The sequence below is a fragment of the Trachemys scripta genome, chromosome 3 (genome assembly GCF_013100865.1).
Source record: "Trachemys scripta elegans isolate TJP31775 chromosome 3, CAS_Tse_1.0, whole genome shotgun sequence".
Taxonomy (NCBI): Eukaryota; Metazoa; Chordata; order Testudines; family Emydidae; genus Trachemys; species Trachemys scripta.
The window spans coordinates 130,309,455-130,330,335 of record NC_048300.1 but is presented as its reverse complement, the minus strand read 5'-3'; the positions used below and the strand labels follow the sequence as shown (position 1 = coordinate 130,330,335).

The window sequence follows — 20,881 nt, the reverse complement described above, 5'->3', positions numbered from 1 at the left end:
AGTTAGGTCAACATAGAAAAATTAGTCAGGGGAGTGGAAAATCCATACCACTGACCAACGTAGCGATGCCAACCTAACCCCCAGTGTAGACACAGCTATGCTGATGGAAGAATGCTTCTGTTGATGTAGCTACTGACGTTCAGAGGAGGTGTTCCTATATTGATGGGAAAACCCCTTTCATAGTTATAGCAACGTAGCTATGACAGTATAGACTCTGTAGTGTTAACATATGCTTCAGAGGGCACTGTGACTTAGCGTAACAGCTTTTGGTCATATCCCTGGAAAAAAAAATTATATATATATATATAAAAATATAAAAATATAAAAATGAAAAAAGTCATTAATAATTCAACATACCTGACCTTTACTAAAAATATAGTCAGAGAAACAATGTTGGGTTAATGTGACTCGGGCTATTCTACACATAGATTTTTCTACTGGTATAAGTATTTCCACTAGAGGTGTACTGTTTTTCAAAATGAATTAGGCCTGGTCTACACATAAATGTTAGGTAAACATAGCTATATCGGGGGGGGGAGGGAGGGCGAACACATCCTTGATCAACATAGCTATGCTGACACCCAATGGAGACACAGCTGTGTTGACAGAAGAATGCATCTGTCAACATAGCTACTGTCGTTCAGGGAGGTAGCGTTCCCACACCAATAGAAAAACCCCTTCCGCTGGTATAGGCTGCATCTACACTATAGGGTTATGCCAGCATAGCTATGTCACAATAGCTATGCCATCGTAGTCTCCGTAGTATAGCCAAACGCTTAGTTATTCCAGTACAACTGTAGTGTGGATGCAAGGATATTGGTATAAAAGTGCGTATGCCAGTATAGCTCATGCAGTATAGCTCTTCCCATTAGGGAAGAAACTATATCAATTACTATAAGTACTTTTATACCGGAATACGTGTATTCATGCTGGGAAGGGGGAGGTTATAGTAAAAGCAATACAATTCTTATGTGCAGACAATGCCTAGGTGCTCAATATCCTAACTCACGCGTAAAACACCCTTTTCACTCCTGCAGGTAGGACAAGTTCAGTGCATTACTCATGGCTACCTAATATGGAATTGCAAAGATCACACATTGAATTGCAACTGAATACAGCTACAACCCACACACAAACATGATGTGTAACACCTGACATTTTCTTCTGTCTCATTCATTTGTAAAGCACTGCTGACATAGGGTTTGTTACTGAAGAAAATATTTGGGGGGGGGGGGAAAGGGGAGGCAAGGAAGAAGAAGGAAAGGGTTGGGAAAAAGCTATTAGAATGAAATGTCAAAAAGCAATAATTGAAGTGATAACATACAAATATCCTTTATAAAATTCACATTTGTAATGATTAAATGAAATATTTCTAAAATGCTATCAACAAGGAAAGCGGGTGTCATTTTTGCATCTTACCTGCATGACAGCATTAAAAAAACATGTATTTCCTAAATTATTTATTCCCTTAACTGGAATTGAAGCGCCATTTGCAGAACTTTTTCCTTTCAATATTTCACTTCCTTCATTATTTTCTTCGCGAAGTCGTATAATTTTTGACGATGAACCTATAAATAAAACTATAGATTAACATTAAGTGACCAAAAGATCAGATTTTATGATTCGGATATTTAGCATGAAATATTGATTCCCTTTACCTAAAAGTGATACCAGTTTGCTTGATTGAACAGTTGGATTTAAAGTTATTAGAGGAAAAAAAAGGAAAGGTTGCAAACAAGCTAGTTTTTACATAAAAGCTATTTCCAGTACCCAATACGAGATTGTTAAATATGTCTGATATGGAATATTATATTCAATTGCTGAGATGTCTACTTACCAAAAATAATAGCTTAACATTATAGATTATGAGTTCTTTAGGGCAGGATCTGTCTTTTTTACTATACGAATGCACCATGCCTACCACAGAAAGTACTGATACTCACACAGAAAGTACTGATACAGGCCCTAATCCTGAAAACTTTTACAGACATGGTTCACTTAATGCAGAAGAAGTAGTTCCATCGACTTTAGTGCTTAACTAAAGCTAGCATGTGCGTTTAAGTGTTTGCAGAAATGGGATCTTACTTATACCCTGTTTTTCCCAGTTCACTTTTTCCACTTATTTATTTATTTATTGCAACGTATAACATATAAAATCTTTGCTACTGTGTGTACTTTTGATTTTCTTTAAAATAACAATACAACAAAAACAAAATCAGCAGTAAATCTCCCAGACAAACTCTACCACCAACACAACCAATGGGTGATACTTTTTCCACCAAACTTCTATCCACCATAAAAAGACAAAGAAAAAAAAACCACCCCACGCATCCCCAGGCTCCACCCTCTTCTACCATCCACACAAAGAGATGGGTCTTGCAGCATGCCCTTTTAGTCACTAAGAACAGTTAAGACTTCAGATTTATGTGCACTATACACATACTAGAAAGACCAGGCAGTAGTTATTACTTTACTTTTAGGTGCTGTTGAAGGGAGGTGTGCAAAAGCTCTCACCTGAGTACAGTGAATCTCTCTCAGTTACTGTATTGTGTTCAATTTGGCTTGCACAACCCATTCAACAGCTGGATACGAACTGTCATCTGTTTTCCCAGATGATACATTTACTTCTCCTGCCCCTTGTCACTGGCACTGGATCTGTTAAGCTACACACAGCTGCATAAGATACTGCTATTTGTTTAAAATTTAACAAAAAACAGATTTAATAAGCCTCAATAGAATGTACTACCAGTAGTTTCCTTGTATTTTCCTATTTGCCTTATTACTTAAATAGACAAGGGGCAGTGAAGTTAGGCAGTCATTAACTTGTAGCCTAGAGGTAATGTAAAGACTTGAGATACACTATTTAGCCTAGAATTCTACTAGCAACTTTCATATTGTCATGATTGCTCTACTAAATATGAACATTACTGACATCTACAGTGTTTTAAGTATTGATTAATAATGCATGTCAATGTAAACGAGTTATGGACTTAATGGATGCCAAGCACTGTGATGCTGCAATCTACATGACATATGAATTCATATATTTGTTCTAATGAGTTACACAGTGAAGTCTCATTAAAGTGTTCTTGAGAAATAACTAACAGACCTATTTACGTTAATGAAATGCTCATGACAAAAGGTTATTTTATGTATACTCCTAGGTACTTACTTCCTTAGAATATGGAAAAATATAATTAAATGCAGAAAAAAAAGTAGATGCAATTTAAAAATATCTATTGTGGCTGACAACAAACCTTTGATGCAATTTGCATGCACTCCTTAAGGATATCAAGGCATAATTATTTTTCAAGTTACATATTTTTCAAGTTTGTCAAAATGCAGTTAGAGGCACTTGCCATTTTTTTTTTTTTTTTTTTTTTTAATGCTCTCAATGACACAGGCTACGCAGCTTACAAATATTATCTATTCCACTGGTGTGGAAACTGAAGACAGTACAAGGACACAGCAAGAGTAAATTATCTTTGAAAAGGTAGACACAGCAAATGACAAACAGCTTGGAAACCCTTCATAATTTAAATAGGCTCCCACAAACTAGGATACATGCAGTAATATCCTTTCACTGACATGCTTACAAGCTGCATGCTACAGTGTCTTGCAGCAGCGCCATCACATAAAACTCCTAAGGCGAGAAAAGTGAGAGAGCTTGGGGGGGGGGGGAGTGGGGAATCTCCAAATATCTGCCACCTGAATGTACTGTTCAGCACTGGAAAATAAATAAAAATCACTCCCCTCCCCCGTCACACACACTAAAACAGTTCTGTATGTGGAGAAAATTGATGGTTAAACAAAAAAAGCCAAAACTGTGTAAATAATTTGTGTATTGGTATACCACAGTTGTTGCATTTATCCATCGGCATCCAAAAACATCTGGGACAGCATCTTAAAGTAAACAATGTTCACAAGGCCATCTGGACAAAACTGCGGGCAAAAATTAAAGCATAAGCATATGGAAAAGCAGATTTTTCTCTTCCCTTCAGCAGTACAGGATGACAAATGTCAAACCTAGATCTGTCTACGCTTCACTGTGCTATGCTTTGCAGCACCACCTGGCTCTCCTTGCACAGCCACCAAATATGGACAGCACTGCCACAGCAGACCATATCTGCAGGGCAAACTCAATAAAAGCATTTCACTTCATGGTTAAATGGCAGCTTCACACAAGTAGCAAGGTTCCATTTGCTAAGTCTCACATGTAAATAATTTAAGAAAAAAAATCAAAACAACGATGACCAATTTTGTTATTAGACCTGAATGCTCATGTAATTACAAAACACAGTAAACCAGAATTATAGATCTGACTGTCACGTTAGCTAGATAAAACTTATAAGGATAAAAAATAGAACTAAATAAACAAAAGCTGTATACATTTTATTAGTGATTCCTAGGAACCTTCTTTCCTCCACAGAGATTTTAAATATTGCCTTCTCCCCCGACCCCCCACCCATCTTTAATAGTTTTTCCCAAATGACATTTTCCAAGAAGAATAGGTATTTTTGTCTGGAAAAACTCTAAACAGACACTGCTGTAAAACTGGTCCCAGTACAGACATTATTGCTTAACTAGTTCATTTTGTACAGTGACTTGTAAGCACATTTATACATCTACAGGATCTCTAATTCAAAAGGTACAGCATCTATTGATTCCATACTGGAAAGCCCTAAGTTCAGTGATAAATGGCAGTTGGGCCTTGGGCTGGTAAGGCTGAATATGTTTGGTGGGCATGTATAGAGCTGGTCAGGCAGCCTCCAGACAACTTAATAAGTGACAGTGGTAATAACTGTAATTGCTATTCGTTAACAGTTCTACAGACTTAAATTTCAGGGCTCTACTGAAAAATAACCCAAGGCTAAAAGCATGCTAGAGCCTAACCTTTAAAAAAAAAAAAAAAAAAAATGGACAGTGCTTGTGTACAAAAACATTTTTATAGACTCTTTTTGATTCAATGTGGCGCATATTCAAATATTGTATCATTCCTCTTTTAGTAACAGAATGAGACTTTTCAAGCCAATACAGACACAACAAGGGCTCTAAAAAAAAAAAAAAAAAGTTACACTCTTCTATCAAAGCAGCTGTATGCTACTATAAACACATACCAGGATAGATTCACAGTTTCAAGGATTAACAGAAAAAAAGTATCTTCCTTCTATAAAACCAAACCAATTCCCAAGAAGCAAAATTACAAAGGAGTTATGATAAAGAGAAGCTGTATGTAAAACTATTCATACTGACTTTCAAACTATGGGAAACAGTCTACAAATTAGTGATGGCGTAAATAGAGATTTTATACAGAACAAGGTAATACCTTTACATGGGACTCAAAACACTTCACAAAAATGTATCTTACATAAAAATAATTGCAGTGGGCACCAAATAGCAATAGTAGCTTGGCCAAAAGGGTTTTTTGTTTTTTTGTTTTTTTTTTTTTTAACTGACTGGGACTACTAAATACTACTGCAATACAAATAATAAAAGTTCCAGTTCCCAGCTAACCAAATGAGAAATAATGCATTTCCCTGAGTGCAAAATAAATGTAAATAGAATAGTTAAAATATATGTTCCTAATTCGGTTATACAATACTTTATTTAGAATTAATTATCTTGTGAACCTACACATCCATTCTGTCAGATTTGTACATGGGGGATGATATTTCAAAAAGTCATAAACGCATTGTAAACTAATCATCCGCCTCTGTGAGCATAAACTGCTTACAAACAGAGATCTTCTTTATGAAGACAGGTATCTAGCAGAGTTATTCCCATCTTGCTTCCAGTTCTTGGCTTTAGTCCCATGATCAATAATAATGTGCATCATACAGTGCAATCCATTTGAACAGAATAAGCTTAATTGGGAGATTGCCTATGGAACTGATTTAGGCAAACAATATTGAACTATAATGACTGCTACTTAGCCTGAGCAAAATTATGACCGTATATATTTTGCTTAATGGGAACACATTTAGTCAATGTCAATTAAACTGTATTTAGCCAGGTGCTAAAATATGTATGAAATTCTAAATTCAGATCTTTAAAGGCAAAAGTTACTAAGTACAAATCATATTAAGAAAAAAAATAAGTTAAAATAAAAGTGAAGTACAATGATTTTTTTTCTTTTATACAGTATATTAGGTGCATCATATAAAGTATTTCCAGACCTTTAAAAAACAAAAAAAAACCCAAAGATCTCTGAATTGGGACAATAGTCTTGTACTATGTTGCTTTGGCGCTGGGGTGTTTCAGCATTAAAGGTGATTTGCAAATGGGGGTAAAAAGTGTTTGAATGTTAAAAAGCAGAATAGAACAAATGAGAATGCAGAGTGTGAGGTGGGTTTTCTTGTACTTTTTTATTTTTGTTTTATATTAGAAATATCAGGCCTCATCTACTCCAGGTCTGAGACCTGATTTTGCCACCTCTTTGGACAGGGTTCACTATTCCACACCCATTACTGTTGCACTGTTTGTGGGAGTTCATAGAGTCTTAGAACTTGGCCCTGCAAGGGGCAGAGCACTGCTATCAATGAGAGCTATGAGCGTGCAGCACCTTGAAGAAACTGACTCTTAGGAAAGGTAAGAGAAACGATAGAGAGAGTGGTCTAGCTAATTTGGTAGTGCTTACAAATAAAGGGCCTGATCCTGAAATTCCTCCACTTGCAGAACACTCACTGAAGTCAATAGGAGTTGGGAAGGTGAAGGGCTTAAGGACTGAGCCCAAAGTAACTAAAAAACACATAATTCATAAAAACTGGAGATTTTAAGTTTAGTTTCTCTTTACAATTCAGTGGAACATTTAACAGGTTCACAATAAATCTTGTTAGCAAAAACTCCTCAATTCAGATTATGCACTGGGTTAAAAATTACCAGTCCGAAGTTTAAACAACAATGTAACTCTGAAGTATGCAACTCTGACTTGCACAAGAAACTCTAAAGACTTATTGTAGGTTTTGTATCAATTTATTTTGATTGTATTTCAAATATGTGCAGTGTGTGCATGCTTCAGAAATATTTGTGCTGAAACAGAAATGTATCTGGGGATACAGATGGTATGCAAACAAAAACGTAAATGACAATCAATTTTTCCTTCAGCTGGGGGATTAAACATCTTTGTTTATTTTTTCAATGCAACTTTTTTTAAAAAATTAAAAATGAGAGTTCCAGGAATATGCACCCTTATTCCAAGGTCAAGCCTTTTCTATTGAGTATATCTCTGGTACTTCAGCTGAAGGCCTTCATGGAAAAAAGCAAGGTTAATAGATTTCCTTTCTTTTTTAGTAAATTCTCATCATGCTGCATTATGAAATGCTACTAAATCGCCTAGCACTCCTTTTTTATTAAAAAAAAAAAGAACTAAAACTAGTTTTCTCAATATTCTACAACCATGAAAACCTAACCCTTAGAAAAAAAGAAATATTCTCTTCTTAAATGGCTGCTAATTTTATGTTTTAAAAGCCTAATTTTTTCTTTCAGTGCTAAAATAATGCCAGGATTAGAGAAAGCAAACTAGAGTTTTATTTCTATGCATCTGCCAGAATATAATAAACTGAAAATTATGTCTGGTTCACAATTGTGCAGCTATTCAATCACTAATTTTGAGTTTCTACTTTCAGACTATTTGTACTTTTGTTCACTACTAAATAGATGAGGGGGAAAGACTTGGGAGAGAGAAAAAGAATAAAAATAATTCTTCAGTGAGGCAAATTATTTTGTTATAGCAGCACTAGGAAAGAACAATTTGTCACCGAGTTGTCATCTCATTTTTTCCCAAAATGTAATTTGTTTTCTTAATTAACAGCATCTCCCAAGGAAAGGTCTGTATTTGTCAAACTGAATTTCAGGCCAACAACAGAGGAATTTTTTTTTTTTTTTTGGATGTGTATCCTCTCTTATTTTGGTAAGGGGCACATTTAGTATTATTTTGCTTGTTAATTTTGTTTCTAAACATAAGGGCTGGTCTATACAGCTTCAGCAAAGCACACTAGGAGGGTGGGATTTGTAAAGCACTCTGACTGCCTGATGTAGATCCTACTGGCATTCTCTAAAGGATACCTGGTTTGTATTAACTTTTAGGCACCTTTTAGAGTATGCCAGCAAGATCTAAACAGGACAAATACAGGTTAGACAAGTTTACAAATCAGCCCTCTCTAGCATGCTCTGCCAGAGCAGTGTAGGCAACCCCTAAATCATGGGTGGCCAAACTTACTGGCCCTCCGAGCCGCATACGATAATCTTTAGAAGTTTGAGAGCTGCAAGACACTCACAACCTGGCCCGTGGGGCAGCGCCTGCCATGGCACGCACCTAGCTGAAGCCCCGAGGCCTGCCCTCCCCCCTGCGAGGGGTTAAAGCCCCGAGACTCCCCTCCCTGCAGAGAAGAAGCCCCTAGCCCACCACCCTGCCTCCCTCCGTCTGGTAGGTGGAGAATGGGGGAGGGAAGGAGGGAAGGAGAAGAGAGTGGTGGGGGCTTCGTGAACAGCACTTTAACTGTAAAAGAGCTGCATGTGGCTTGCGAGCCACAGTTTGGCCACACCTGCCCTAAAATCAATGCAACTGGTTAATCCTGCTCCTTAAATTTTGAATTATATGTACTACAAATTAGTTAAGAAAAAGCTACAATTTTTAATTAAGTGTAAAACACGGTCAACTCATAAATATTCACCCACAAATGTGGAATGGGGTAATTATTCAGAATATTTATTTTTCCCCGATACAATTTCACACAAATTACCAGTCTTAGAAATGTATTACTTTCCTAGCTATTACTGAAACTGTACTATATCAATTACATCTATGAAAATACAAATCAAGTTCCCCGTTTTCAACTACTGTCAGCTACTTCAGCAGAGCAGCACAGCCGAACTTAAAACAGCAAAAACCCACTCTGCTACTTGCCTCCCCAGCAGGGGTTGTGACTGCAAAGCCTGAGAACTAATACTAGCTCTTCTCTGCCTTTCTCTTCAAAAACCACACTGGGAACAATCATCTGTGACAGATTTAACTTAAACTTTTTTTTAAAATCAATCTTCAAACATTTATATCTCTGCACTTCTATTAGGGCAAATATACATAACAATTTTCAAGACTGCAAAATAAATTTCTTCTTCCCCAGAAAACAATCAGACACTCGAATAGTAGTATCTCAGCATGGTTCCTGTGTAGTACACGTGCATTATGTTCCTGTGAAGTTCACAAGTGTGCCATCCTGACAATACTGCACCTGCCTTCCTGGGAAAACCATCATGGCCTGCTAACCTTTTCTACAAAACAAATTTCTGGGTGGTACTCCCTAGAAAGCAGTCTTGCTTTATTCTTCCATCTTGTGCCCAACATGACCTCTTAACCAAACAGACTTTAAAAAAAAATAAATAAAGACATTGCTGGGTACAGCAAACCATAGGATCAGATGCGAAAACCACACAGCTGCAAGCATTCTTTTGGGAACCCAGCATTGGAGTTCATCTCAATCGCTTAATGTAATTACAAAAGTCAGTCATGTAGTAGTAATGTAATTTGCACATTTCTGCAGCTGAAGTGAAGTTCAATCTTTATGAGAGACTGAGTAAAAGGCAGGGGTCCTGCTGCCACACTATTCCACCACATTAGTACCAAATGACAAGCATTTTGCTTTTGTTTATCCTCCAAGATGCATTAATTAGGAAATCTATATAACCCACCCTCTCTTTCCAGTTTTAAAATGTTTTACTTTATCTTTATATGGATTGATTATCAAGAACTTGACAAGTATAATAGCCAACATCTAATATTCATGTGCATAATGTATTTGTACAGAGGCTTGCACATATTTGTATGCTATGAAGTGTCATACCAATCAGTTGTCAGAGAACAAAACACACAGATATTAGACTGTACATTTTATTATAGATGCCACAATTTCTTCAATGACAAATAAGTAGCAATTTTCCCACTTCAGTATGCTTACTCACAGATCAGAAGAAATGGGGGAGTAAGAGGAGAAAATACAACAAAGCACAAGATTAATTTTAAAATATTTAATAGCAGGTTGTTGGTAGCAAGTATTGCAAGCTGGTAGTCAATACTTTCAGATTTATCATTTTAAAAAAATCACATTTATTACGATTTTTCTTAACCTCATTACCTGACCATTACAAAAATCAAAATCTTCTATACTGTATTAAAAATCAAAAGGGAAAAAGAAACATCAACAGAACTATGAAACAAGCATTTAAATGAAATTAAGAATTATGGTGAAAATAACTATTTAACAAGAAATAAAGGCCTCAGATCTATCCACAAAAGACAAGAAGATTCAAAATTCATATATTTAATTCAGACTATTATATTTTATCCCCTTTTCTGTTTGTACACTAATGTGAGTTAAGTTTGGGTCTCAGTCAAGATTTTCGGTGTGTCGTCTGTTTTTTCTACCCTCCAAGATCTAACAAGGGCCCAAGTTAAATTCTTTTAGTGGAAAAACAATTTTTTTTAATTTTGAATTTAATAATCATTTAGTGAAGAGCAATCGCTGCAACTAAATTTATCGAACTGGAACAAGACAGTCAACCTTGTTCAGAAGTGTCCCCGCTCACCAGTGATTTATCACTAGATCAACAATTCCCAGATTCTTCTGGCAGCTGTACCAATTCACCAGACTAAGACCTCAGCTGTACCAGTCAGAATCCTCTCCTTTTCCTCTAACCTGTGACCTCTTTTCCTTGCTTCTTTAGTGATAAAGATACAACCTTTGAGCTCAGTCTTTCTATATGTTGCAGGCACTGGCCCTGATCTGAACCACTTAAGCATGGGATTGAGTGCTTTGTTGAATAAGGGTCAGAAAGCTGGTCACTGTACAGGATCCAGTCTTCTGCATTAAGCTTTCTGGTTCTTCAAGCTCCAAATCCTGCAAACACTTAAATGCATTTGACTTTAAGCATATGAATAATTGCACTGAAGTCAATGCAACTACTCACATACTCAAAAGTTGTGCATAAGTGTTTGTGGGATTAGTCTATTTTTGCCCTCACAATTACATGGACATAGACAACTGGGGACTTCAGGGAGAAGTGGGGGGGGGGGGGGGCTTTAGCCCACAGGCCTCTCCCCAGAAAAATTTTAGGGACTCCGTTGATAAAGGAAACACTGAGTTTGGAACAGAAGCTAGTTTATCTCACTTTATTAATCGGGGGCAAATTTAGTTCTGGTACTAAACTACTCATTGAAGTGATAGTCAACTGCTATTATTTTATTATGTTTTAACTCTAGCCCCCACTCCCAAATAAATAAAAAAAATTGTCTATGGCTCTGAATTAAACTAGAGGAACTCAAAACTCCAGCAACACATCAGACAGTGCAAAGACATTATTTAGTGCAGCACCAGTTGCACTGTACATAAGCTAGAATGAATGAGACGGCAGCAGCAACATACTGAAGCTCACCAAAAAAGCTGAGCTTAGTACATCACTGATTTTAAATTTCATTCTCTATAATTCAGTATTTTGTGACATTACTGCTTCATTCAGAAAATGTCTTCACAAACATGTTCATCTGAGTAAAATCTTCAAGAGTTTTCTGTCTTTTTGGTATCTCACTTTTAATGCCTGCATTCTCAGACAGCGTTAATAAAATTTGATTTTCTAACTCTTGGATTAAATAAATTGGGCATACTCAATGTGCTTCTATTAAAAAAAACAAACCACATATAAAATGCTGTTCCTTTGCATAAGCATTGGGCCCAACATGACTTGACAATGATTAAGATTTAAGATTAAGCTGGCTGGTAATTTTGGGTGTCCCATTTTCAGAAAGTGATGAGCAAAAATCAAGACACCTTAAAAGCATCTCAAACTGGCACCTAAAATTTGAGGCATCCCAAATCATTATGCACTTCTGAAAATCTTAGCCAGAATCTTTTTTATTTTTTGTAAAAACAAGCTTTTATTAATCAAATTTAAATATTTTACATTCAATTATTTGAAACAATTACCACAGTATTTAAGTGGTTGCAAACGGAAATATCACAGCTTTTTTTTTTTTTTCCTACTTGTGCATGAGAACCAGACATAAAATAGGACTATAAAGGAAAGTGAAATTGAATATTGTATTTTCATTGTCCAAAATGAGAGAAACACGTACAGTAAAAACAGCATAATGAAGAACTCTATTTTTAAAACTCAATATGCCATTATTTGTAACTGAGGTGAGAAAATCTGATTTTTTTAAATATGACAACTTGAAAGGGTCTCATTGTGAGATGATCACCTGGAAAACAATTTCCATTAAAACTAACAAGAGTTATGCACATTCACTAAGGGGCATATAAAGACCTACCCATAAGGCTATATAATTCTGATCCTATCCCTAACCAGCTGACACAACTATGCTCTTCTGGGAATGTGCAATCAAAAGTCTTTTCCAAGTCTGTTCCCCTTCCCCCCAATTACGTCTAAATAATGTGAAATCTGCCCAGTCCCAGTAAAGTTTTAGGTCTGAAATGCTGCAGCAAGACTTGTCTCAGTGCTTATATCATCCATCTCAATCTTCAAAAGTGCAAAGGTGAGCAGCAAGTATACCTAATTATCTCCAGTATATAGGTACAAGAAGGAAGACACATTAGTTGATGCTTTATGAGCTTAATACCGCTAAAACTTACTACTACATATAGTACTAACTTGTGCAATTAAATTTCATAAAGTGAAGTGATTGAAAGCACTAAAGCTTATTGCTGGACGTAGAAAACTGCTGTGCAAACGTCATCAATGAAATAAGTAAGCAATTGTGCAGTTTAAAAATGTGACTGATACAAAAACTCAACCAATTAATTTTTTTAAAATGCAGTTTGTATGCGTGAATGTAAATGAGATAACAAATGCTTTATCATCAAGTACTTGCCTTTATTTCTGGGGACCTAACCAAGGTTTTATCATCTACCATAAACTGATGTAATAAAATATAGATGCAGAAGGTGAAATTCTGGGAGAATTATATTACAGTGCCCAACATATTAGTTCTATTACCACAGTAGAAGGCAGTGTTTCTGGAAACAACTGTGAAAAACATTTGTATCAACACCATCCATAGTTTTTGGATTGTATTATTAATACAATCCAAAATCTGAGATGCCATTTCTAGAAACATGAATACGTAATTGGTGCATTAAATAAAATTATTACTGTAACTTACTTGGTTCAGTCCTAGAAACATGTTTCTGAAGAAAGTCAACTATCTGAGCCAAAACCTTCTTGTTGCAGTGTGTTGACAGCTCTTCATCACATTCATAACACCTAAACAATACACAGAATTTAAACAAAGAGAAATAGATTGGAATTCAGGAGAACCAGGTTCACCTTCCCAGATCTGACAGACTTCCTGTGTACTTGGGCAAATCACTTAGGGCCACATCCACAAAGGGACTTAAGCACCTAATTTTCAGCTTTAGGAACCACTGATATCCACAAAACCCCTGTGTGGCTGCCACCAAACCATGTAGATGTCTAAATTCACTTGCTGCCTAAATTTTCTCTGTAAAGGTACCTTAGGTGCCTGTTTCTGCCCCTGTGCATGCTCAATGCTGTTTCGCTGTAGGCATCCAGACGCCTAAGTTCCACCACTATCCACAAACCAGGAAAAGATAAGCATTCCTCTGCCTATCTTGCCTATGTGGACTGATCCATTAGGTGTCCACAGGGTTCCCCTGCTTCTCAGGCCGTGGCTACACTCAAAACTTCAAAGCGCTGCTGCGGGAGCGCTCCCGCGGCAGCGCTTTGAAGTGCGAGTGTGGTCACACACCAGCACTGGGAGAGAGCTCTTCCAGCACTGCAGGTACTCCACCTCCACGAGGGGATTAGCTTACAGCACTGGGAGCACGGCACCCAGCGCTAGGGCATTGTTTACACTGGCGTTTTACAGCGCTGTTAACTTGCTGCGCTCAGGGGGGTGTTTTTTCACACCCCTGAGCGAGAAAGTTGCAGCGTTGTAAAGTGCCAGTGTAGCCATAGCCTCAGGCAAATGCCCTACCCACTGGACTATAGAATATTCTGATATGGGTCTCTCTTAATTTCATTTAATTCAAGTAGAACAGAATCAACAAATGAATAATTAAATATTGATTGGGCATAAATAATAAATAAAATAAATCATGCAAATATATACTAAGGGTTTTACATTTTTACAAACAATATATATGTAACAAGGCTTTGCTGTACACATACAGTATACAAAAAAGGTAGTTTTGCAGAAGAAGGAGTAGCAAAATCGAAAAAACTCAGTCCAGACTTCCATTTACCTTGCTTTTCTGTCCAAACTTAAAAAATGAAGGAAACAAAATAATTTTGGGTTGATTTTACCTTCTTTAAATTCTACTACAGTGAACTGCTCATGCAAAACTCCGTTGCTAGTAGCTTTATATTTAAACTCAAGGGAGAAAAAGTGTTCCTGATTTTTTAATCTGAAAAGGCTATATCCATAAATCTTAGGTCAGAAGTTTTCATTTTTTCCATTATGTGAACCACACTGTCGTGGCAAAATAGTCTAATGCACTATATTTCTCTCCCTCTCATTTGTGACCACATAACATACATGGGACCACCAAAGCAATTACTTATGTAGACAATTTATACTATGAAATTAATTTATTTTTTGTTTCTTTTAATTTTATCTTTTTTTACAGTGCAAATATTTGTAATAAAAAATTATAAAGTGAGCACACTACACTTTGTATTTTGCATTGTAATTGAAATCAATATATTTGAAAATGTAGAAAGTTATCCAAAATATCTATAATAAATTTAAATTGGTATTCTATTCTTGTTTAATAACTGCGATTAACCACGATTAATTTTTTTAATCGACTTAATTTGTTTTGAGTTAATTGCTTGAGTTAACTGTGATTCATTGATAGCCCCAGTAGAAACATTACTGGCACTAATCTTGAGCTATTCTGTGCTGAAGATGTGTGCAGAGGACAGAGGGAAAATGGGCACTAAGGCTTACTGCCTACTGAGAAGAGGTCTTTTTTTCAGTAGTTTGTGGGAAGCCATGGAGGAGACAAAGGAAGTGGGATAGGTCTCATTCATGTGAGCAGCAAGACTGGAGTGGAGTTTATTTAGCTTTTGACAAAGATAGCACTTTATTTAAGTTAAAAGTAGGGCTGTCAAGTGATTAAAAAAATTAATCGTGATTAATCGCACTGCTAAACAATACTAGAATACCATTTATTTAAATATTTTTGGGTCTTTTCTACATTTTTAAATATATTGATTTCAATTACAACACAGAATACACCGTGTACAGTGCTCACTTTATATTTATTTTTTATTACAAGTATTTGCACTGTAAAAAAACAAAATAGTATTTTTCAATTCACCTAATACAAGTACTGTAGTGCAATCTCTTTATCGTGAAAGTTGAACTTACAAATGTAGACTTACGTACAAAAAAACCTGCCTTGAGGAATAAAACAATGTAAAATTTTAAAGCCTGCAAGTCCACTCAGGCCTACTTCTTGTTCAGCCAACAGCTCAGACAAACAAGTTTGTTTACAGTTGCAGGAGATAATGCTGCCTGCCTCTTGTTTACAATGTCATCTGAAAGCGAGAACAGGTGTTCGCATGGCACTCTTGTAGCCAGCGTCACAATATAATTTACATGCAAGATGCGCTAAAGATTCATTTGTCTCTTCATGCTTCAACCACTATTCCAGGGAACTTTCATCCATACTGACGACGGGTTCTGCTCGATAACAATCCAAAGCAGTGCAGACCGACACATGTTCATTTTCATCATCTGAGTCAGATGCCACCAGCAGAAGGCTGATTTTCTTTTTTGGTGCTTCGGGTTCTGTAGTTTCTGCATCAAAGTGCTGCTCTTTTAAGACTTCTGAAAGCATGCTCCACACCTCGTCCCTCTCAGATTTTGGAAGGCACTTCAGATTCTTAAACCTTGGGTCGAGTGCTGTAGTTATCTTTAGAAATCTCACATTGGGACCTTCTTTGTGTTTTGTCAGATTTGCAGTGAAAGTGTTCTTAAAATGAACAACACGTGCTGGGTCATCATCCGAGACTGCTATAACATGAAATATATGGCAGAATGTGGGTAAAACAGACAGGGTACACATAAAATTCTCCCCCAAGGAGTTCAGTCACAAATTTAATTAACACATTTTTTTTAAACGAGCATCATCAGCATGTCCTCTGGAATGGTGGCCGAAGCATGGAGGGGCATATGAATATTTAGCATATCTGGCACATGTCTGTTCTCACTTTCTGGTGACATTGTAAATAAGAGGAGGGCAGCATTATCTCCTGTAAATGTAAACAAACTTGTTTGTTTTAGCGATTGCCTGAACAAAAAGTAGGACTGAGTGGACTTGTAGGCTGTGAAGTTTTACATTGTTTTGTTTTTGAGTGTAGTTATGTAACAATAAACATTTAAATTTCTAAGTTGCACTTTCACGACAAAGAGATTGCACTGCAGTATTTATATGAGGTGAATTGAAAAATACTATTTCTTGTGTTTATCATTTTTACAGTGCAAATATGTGTAATTAAAAATAATATGCACTTTGATTTCAATTACAACACAGAATACAATATATATGAAAATGTAGAAAAACATCCAAAATATTTAATATTTAATAAATTTCAATTGGTCTTCTATTGTTTAACAGTGCAATTAAAACTGTGATTAATTACAATTTATTTTTTTAATTATTATTTTTTTTGAGTTATCACATGTGTTAACTGCGATTAACCGACTGCCCTAGTTTAAAAAAAGAGTCTTTTTAATACTGTGTGTGTGTGTATACTCCTATACACAATCTTACCATATGATCCATGTGCTGAGATTGATTACAATGCAATGAGGTTCTGTGCGAGCAGTTTGGAAATGTTTCAGAGAATGCTGGCCTTCTGAGTTTTGACTACAACCCTGAAAATGATATCATTAAGAAAAGGTTATACATATTATATTTCAACAAATCACTACAATATTTTACTTTACAAAACAGAACTGAAGATCATTTTCTTGAAAAAGAGGTAAAATCATCTAGAACTCCAAAAAGCAGGATTTTTATTGATTCACTTTACTAGTGCTTGATCGCAGGAATGGAGTTTGTATGTTAGAGAATTTCCTGCAGGAGAGCATAAATTTTTTCTTAGGAAAACATTGTTAAAGCACTCATGTGAGAAGTGTATATCTATATCTATACACACACACACACACACACACACACACACACCCCAACCTCTACCTCGATATAACGCTGTCCTCAGGAGCCAAAAAATCTTACCGCGTTATAGGTGAAACTGCGTTATATCGAATTTGCTTTGATCTGCCGGAGTGCGTAGCCGCCGCCCCCCCCCCCGAACACTGCTTTACCGTGTTATATCAGAATTCGTGTTATATCGGGTCGCTTTATATCGAGGTAGAGGTGTGTATATGCACACACACACACACACACACACACACACACAAAAATGGAATTTCATGAGTAAGAATATACTTTTTATCTAAAGGGACACTGTCAACTTCAAATCCCGTAATTAAAAAAATATATATAATTAAAACTAGTTTCAGGCACTATACCAACCCTAAAAGCATTAAAAACTGTTTTACAATTGTATTTTCCTATATTTAGAGTCTCTCCCCTGTTGCTGCATGAGAGTTACACAGTGACAACAGAGAGAACAGTGAAACTGACTACACAAAGTGAGCTGCCCGAATGCACAAAAAGAACATAAAAGAAATACAGAGAAAATTATTTTTCTTTAATCTTTCAATTATAATGATCTTGGGCATTACTTGTAACAATGTAAATATAGGTAGAAGTGTGAGGTTTTTTTTGTTTTTGTTTTGTTTTGTTTTCTTTTTTTTAAGAACACCCAGTATCTGTCATAGATCCATAAGTTGTGCTATGCCAACAACCTTTATACAGTGTTCCTGGGGGTGTAACCTTCTTAGTGTTAAGCCCTGAGCCTCCGCTTTTTACAAGGGGGGGCCCCATGCCTGCTATACATACTTCAGCAACTATTTCTCACCATGCTCCTGGCAGCTCTACCTCTTTGTCTTGCCAAATGTCCAGGACTAAGGTCAGGTCTACACTACAGACTTTTATCAGTATAACTACGTCACTCAGGGGTGGGAAAAATCCACTCTCGAGCGACATTGTTATACTGACCTAAACCCTGGTGTAGACATCGTTATGTCAGCAGGAGAGCTTCTCCTGTTGATACAGCTACCACCTCTTGTGGAGGTGAATTAGCTACACCACTGGAAGAAACTCTCCCATCGGCATAGGAATGTCTTCACTTAAGCATCGCAGCTGCACCGATGCAGGGTGTTTAATGTAGACCTGCCCTGAACCTCGCAGCACTGGGCAGCTGCATTCTTACTGCCAACTCCTAACACCTGCGTTATTTGTATTCAACTCCTGTCACGGCGTTTTCACATGTCCTGCCCCCCTTGACTGGAGTCATTACAAGTTTGTGTCCAACTGTTGACCTTCCATTGTATCCGTAAGGTAGCTTCATTCACACGTTGACAGTTCTCGATAAGACTATTCATACCAATTTGCCTACATCACTTTCACCTAGTCCCTGCATTGCTTATCCTCTATTTCAGGAAAGAAATCAACCCCTTCACACCCCATGGATAACAATACAAAAGTGAGTGGATCATTATTTTCAAAAAATAATACAGAAATTTCCCCCGTTCTCATTGATTTTAGGGCCAGAAAGGATCCTAGTGATCACATAGTCCCACCTCCAGTATAACACAGGCAAAGGACTTCTCTGAATTAATTCCATTTTAAACCAGAGCATATCTTTCAGAAAAACATTCAATCTTGATTTAAACATTTTCATTGATGGAGAATCCACCACAGCCAATGGTGAGGTGTTCCAGTAGTTAATTGCCCTCACTGTTAAAAACATATGCCTTATTGCCAGTCTGAATTTGTCTACTTTCCCTGCTTTAAGCTCTTTCTCTGAATCAGGTAAAGCAGGAACTTGACCTGGGATATGGGAGAGACAGGTTGAGTCCCCTAATCGCTAGGCTATTGGCTTTTCTGGGGCGGGTCTTGCTCTAGTTTTTCACAATAAACGTCAAAAGGTCTCAGTTTCATCCCAATACAGAGCAGGAAAAAATTGTGAAATCTTTAAAATTTACATGGGACAAAACATTTTTTCCTCCCAACTGTACTTACTATTACAAGCACTCCAAAATTTAGTTCTCTCTTGAAACGTTACTCACCTATGACTAGAATTCATTGAGTAGATTGTCAGTACAGAGGAACACTCTTAGGAAGCCCCAAAGCAGTTCACTAAAGGCCAAACCTCTCTGGAAAGCTTTGATCATAGGGTGCCAAATAGACTTCTCCTGTAGCCATGGAATGCTCAATGAGAAGTTATACAAGGATGGATGGCCACCAATATACCCTCAATTCCTTCCATTTCCCGAGAATTCAGAGTAGACTCTGGAAAGTGAGCATAAGTTTGGGAGAACATGCATCTGTACTGACAAGCTACTCCATCACAGTGGAATAACTTCTCCTTTAGTGCTGTCATTCAGTACAGATCTCCACTCTTGGGAGAGTAATAAGCAGTAATAATCGTCTAAAGAGCTAGGATTAAGGAGATGAATTGAACAGTGACTGTTGTTTTCTTTTCTGAACTACAATATCATATTTAGAGGCCAGATCAAGAGTAATGTTATATAAACACATGGATTGGGCTCCTGGTAACAGTTCTACATATTTTAACAATAGGAATGTTATGGATATAAGCCATGGAGTCCTCCTTAGACCTTGTAAATTGTGTCCCAATATCTGCTAACTAATAGTATGTTTTATAACTAAGGATACAATTTAGTCATGGAGGTTACGGATTCCGTGACTTTACCAGATCTCCATGACTTCAGCTTCAGCTGTCAGAGGCGGGGACTGAGTCAGGACTGTGCGCCCTTGTGCCCTCCCGCGGCTGCGGCAGGACCCGAGACTGCGTGCTCCCCTGCCCTTTGCAGCTTCAGCTGGAGCTAGGGCCGGAGCCGCTGCTGCGAAAGACAGCCCCTGCACCCCGAGCAACACAAGTTACAGTGACCTAAGCGCTATTCACAGTGGCGCTATGTTGCCAGGAGACACTCCCCCGTCAGCATAGATTGTCTTCACCAGATGCACTGCAGCTGTACCAATGTACTGCTTCTAGGCTAGACCTGCCCATAGTCTGCCTGGAAAACAATAAGGACTTCCTCCATAAGCAAGGATGAGGCATAAGACAAGCATTTGTTAAATCTAAGTTTTGGGTTAGATCTGTCATCGTTCAGGAAGGGCAGTTCCTGGCACTGAAGAGTCAACACACGGGGGGGCCAACAATATACACAGTTAGCAAGTTCATAAATTCCAAGGCCAGAAGGAACCACTGTGATCATCTAGTCTGATCGGCTGAATAACACAGGACATAGAATTTCGCCAAAATAATTCCTAGAGCATATATTTTAAAAAAAACATCCAATTTTGATTTTAACATTCTCTATGATGGAAAATCCACCACGACCCTTGGTAAGTGGTTCCAATGGTTCATTACTCTCACTGTTAAAAATTATTTCTAGTCTCAAAGTCAAGAGACCAGAGGGAGTTCTGAACTGCTGTTCCTTTGTCTAGAAAGAACAGTGGGTGTACCACGGGTAGGGTGGCATGCACACATCCTTGTATAGGCTTGCATGGAAAGTTTGTATAGCTCGAAGAGAAATCAACACCATCCCCAAGAGTCAGAGCTTTCCAGAGGTTTTAAACTCTAGTGCAGTGCAGAGGCTTACCCCAAAAGCAGGGATCTGTGGTGATAACACTTCCCCTTTGGGCAGAATCCAATTGCTCCTGCCCAGAGTTCCACTGAAGCCAGT

The 20,881-nt window shown here is 37.3% G+C and overlaps 1 protein-coding gene across 8 annotated transcripts in view; it reads right to left on the bottom strand.

Moving 5' to 3' along the window:
- USP45 (ubiquitin specific peptidase 45) overlaps positions 1–20,881 on the bottom strand; it is a 96,948-nt gene that overhangs the window by 50,751 nt on the left and 25,316 nt on the right. For 7 of the 8 annotated variants that reach the window (XR_004645177.1, XM_034765985.1, XM_034765984.1 and 4 more), the window contains exons 4-6: positions 16,812–16,915; positions 13,172–13,272; positions 1,420–1,568 (exon numbers count right to left, since the gene is read on the bottom strand). Coding sequence is in view for 7 of the 8 variants with exons in the window: in XM_034765985.1 (XP_034621876.1) it covers positions 1,420–1,568; positions 13,172–13,272; positions 16,812–16,915 (354 nt within the window). In the remaining variant the exon portion in view is untranslated. The remainder of the gene's footprint in view (positions 1–1,419; positions 1,569–13,171; positions 13,273–16,811; positions 16,916–20,881) is intronic. The other variant, XM_034765987.1, reaches the window with a different exon arrangement.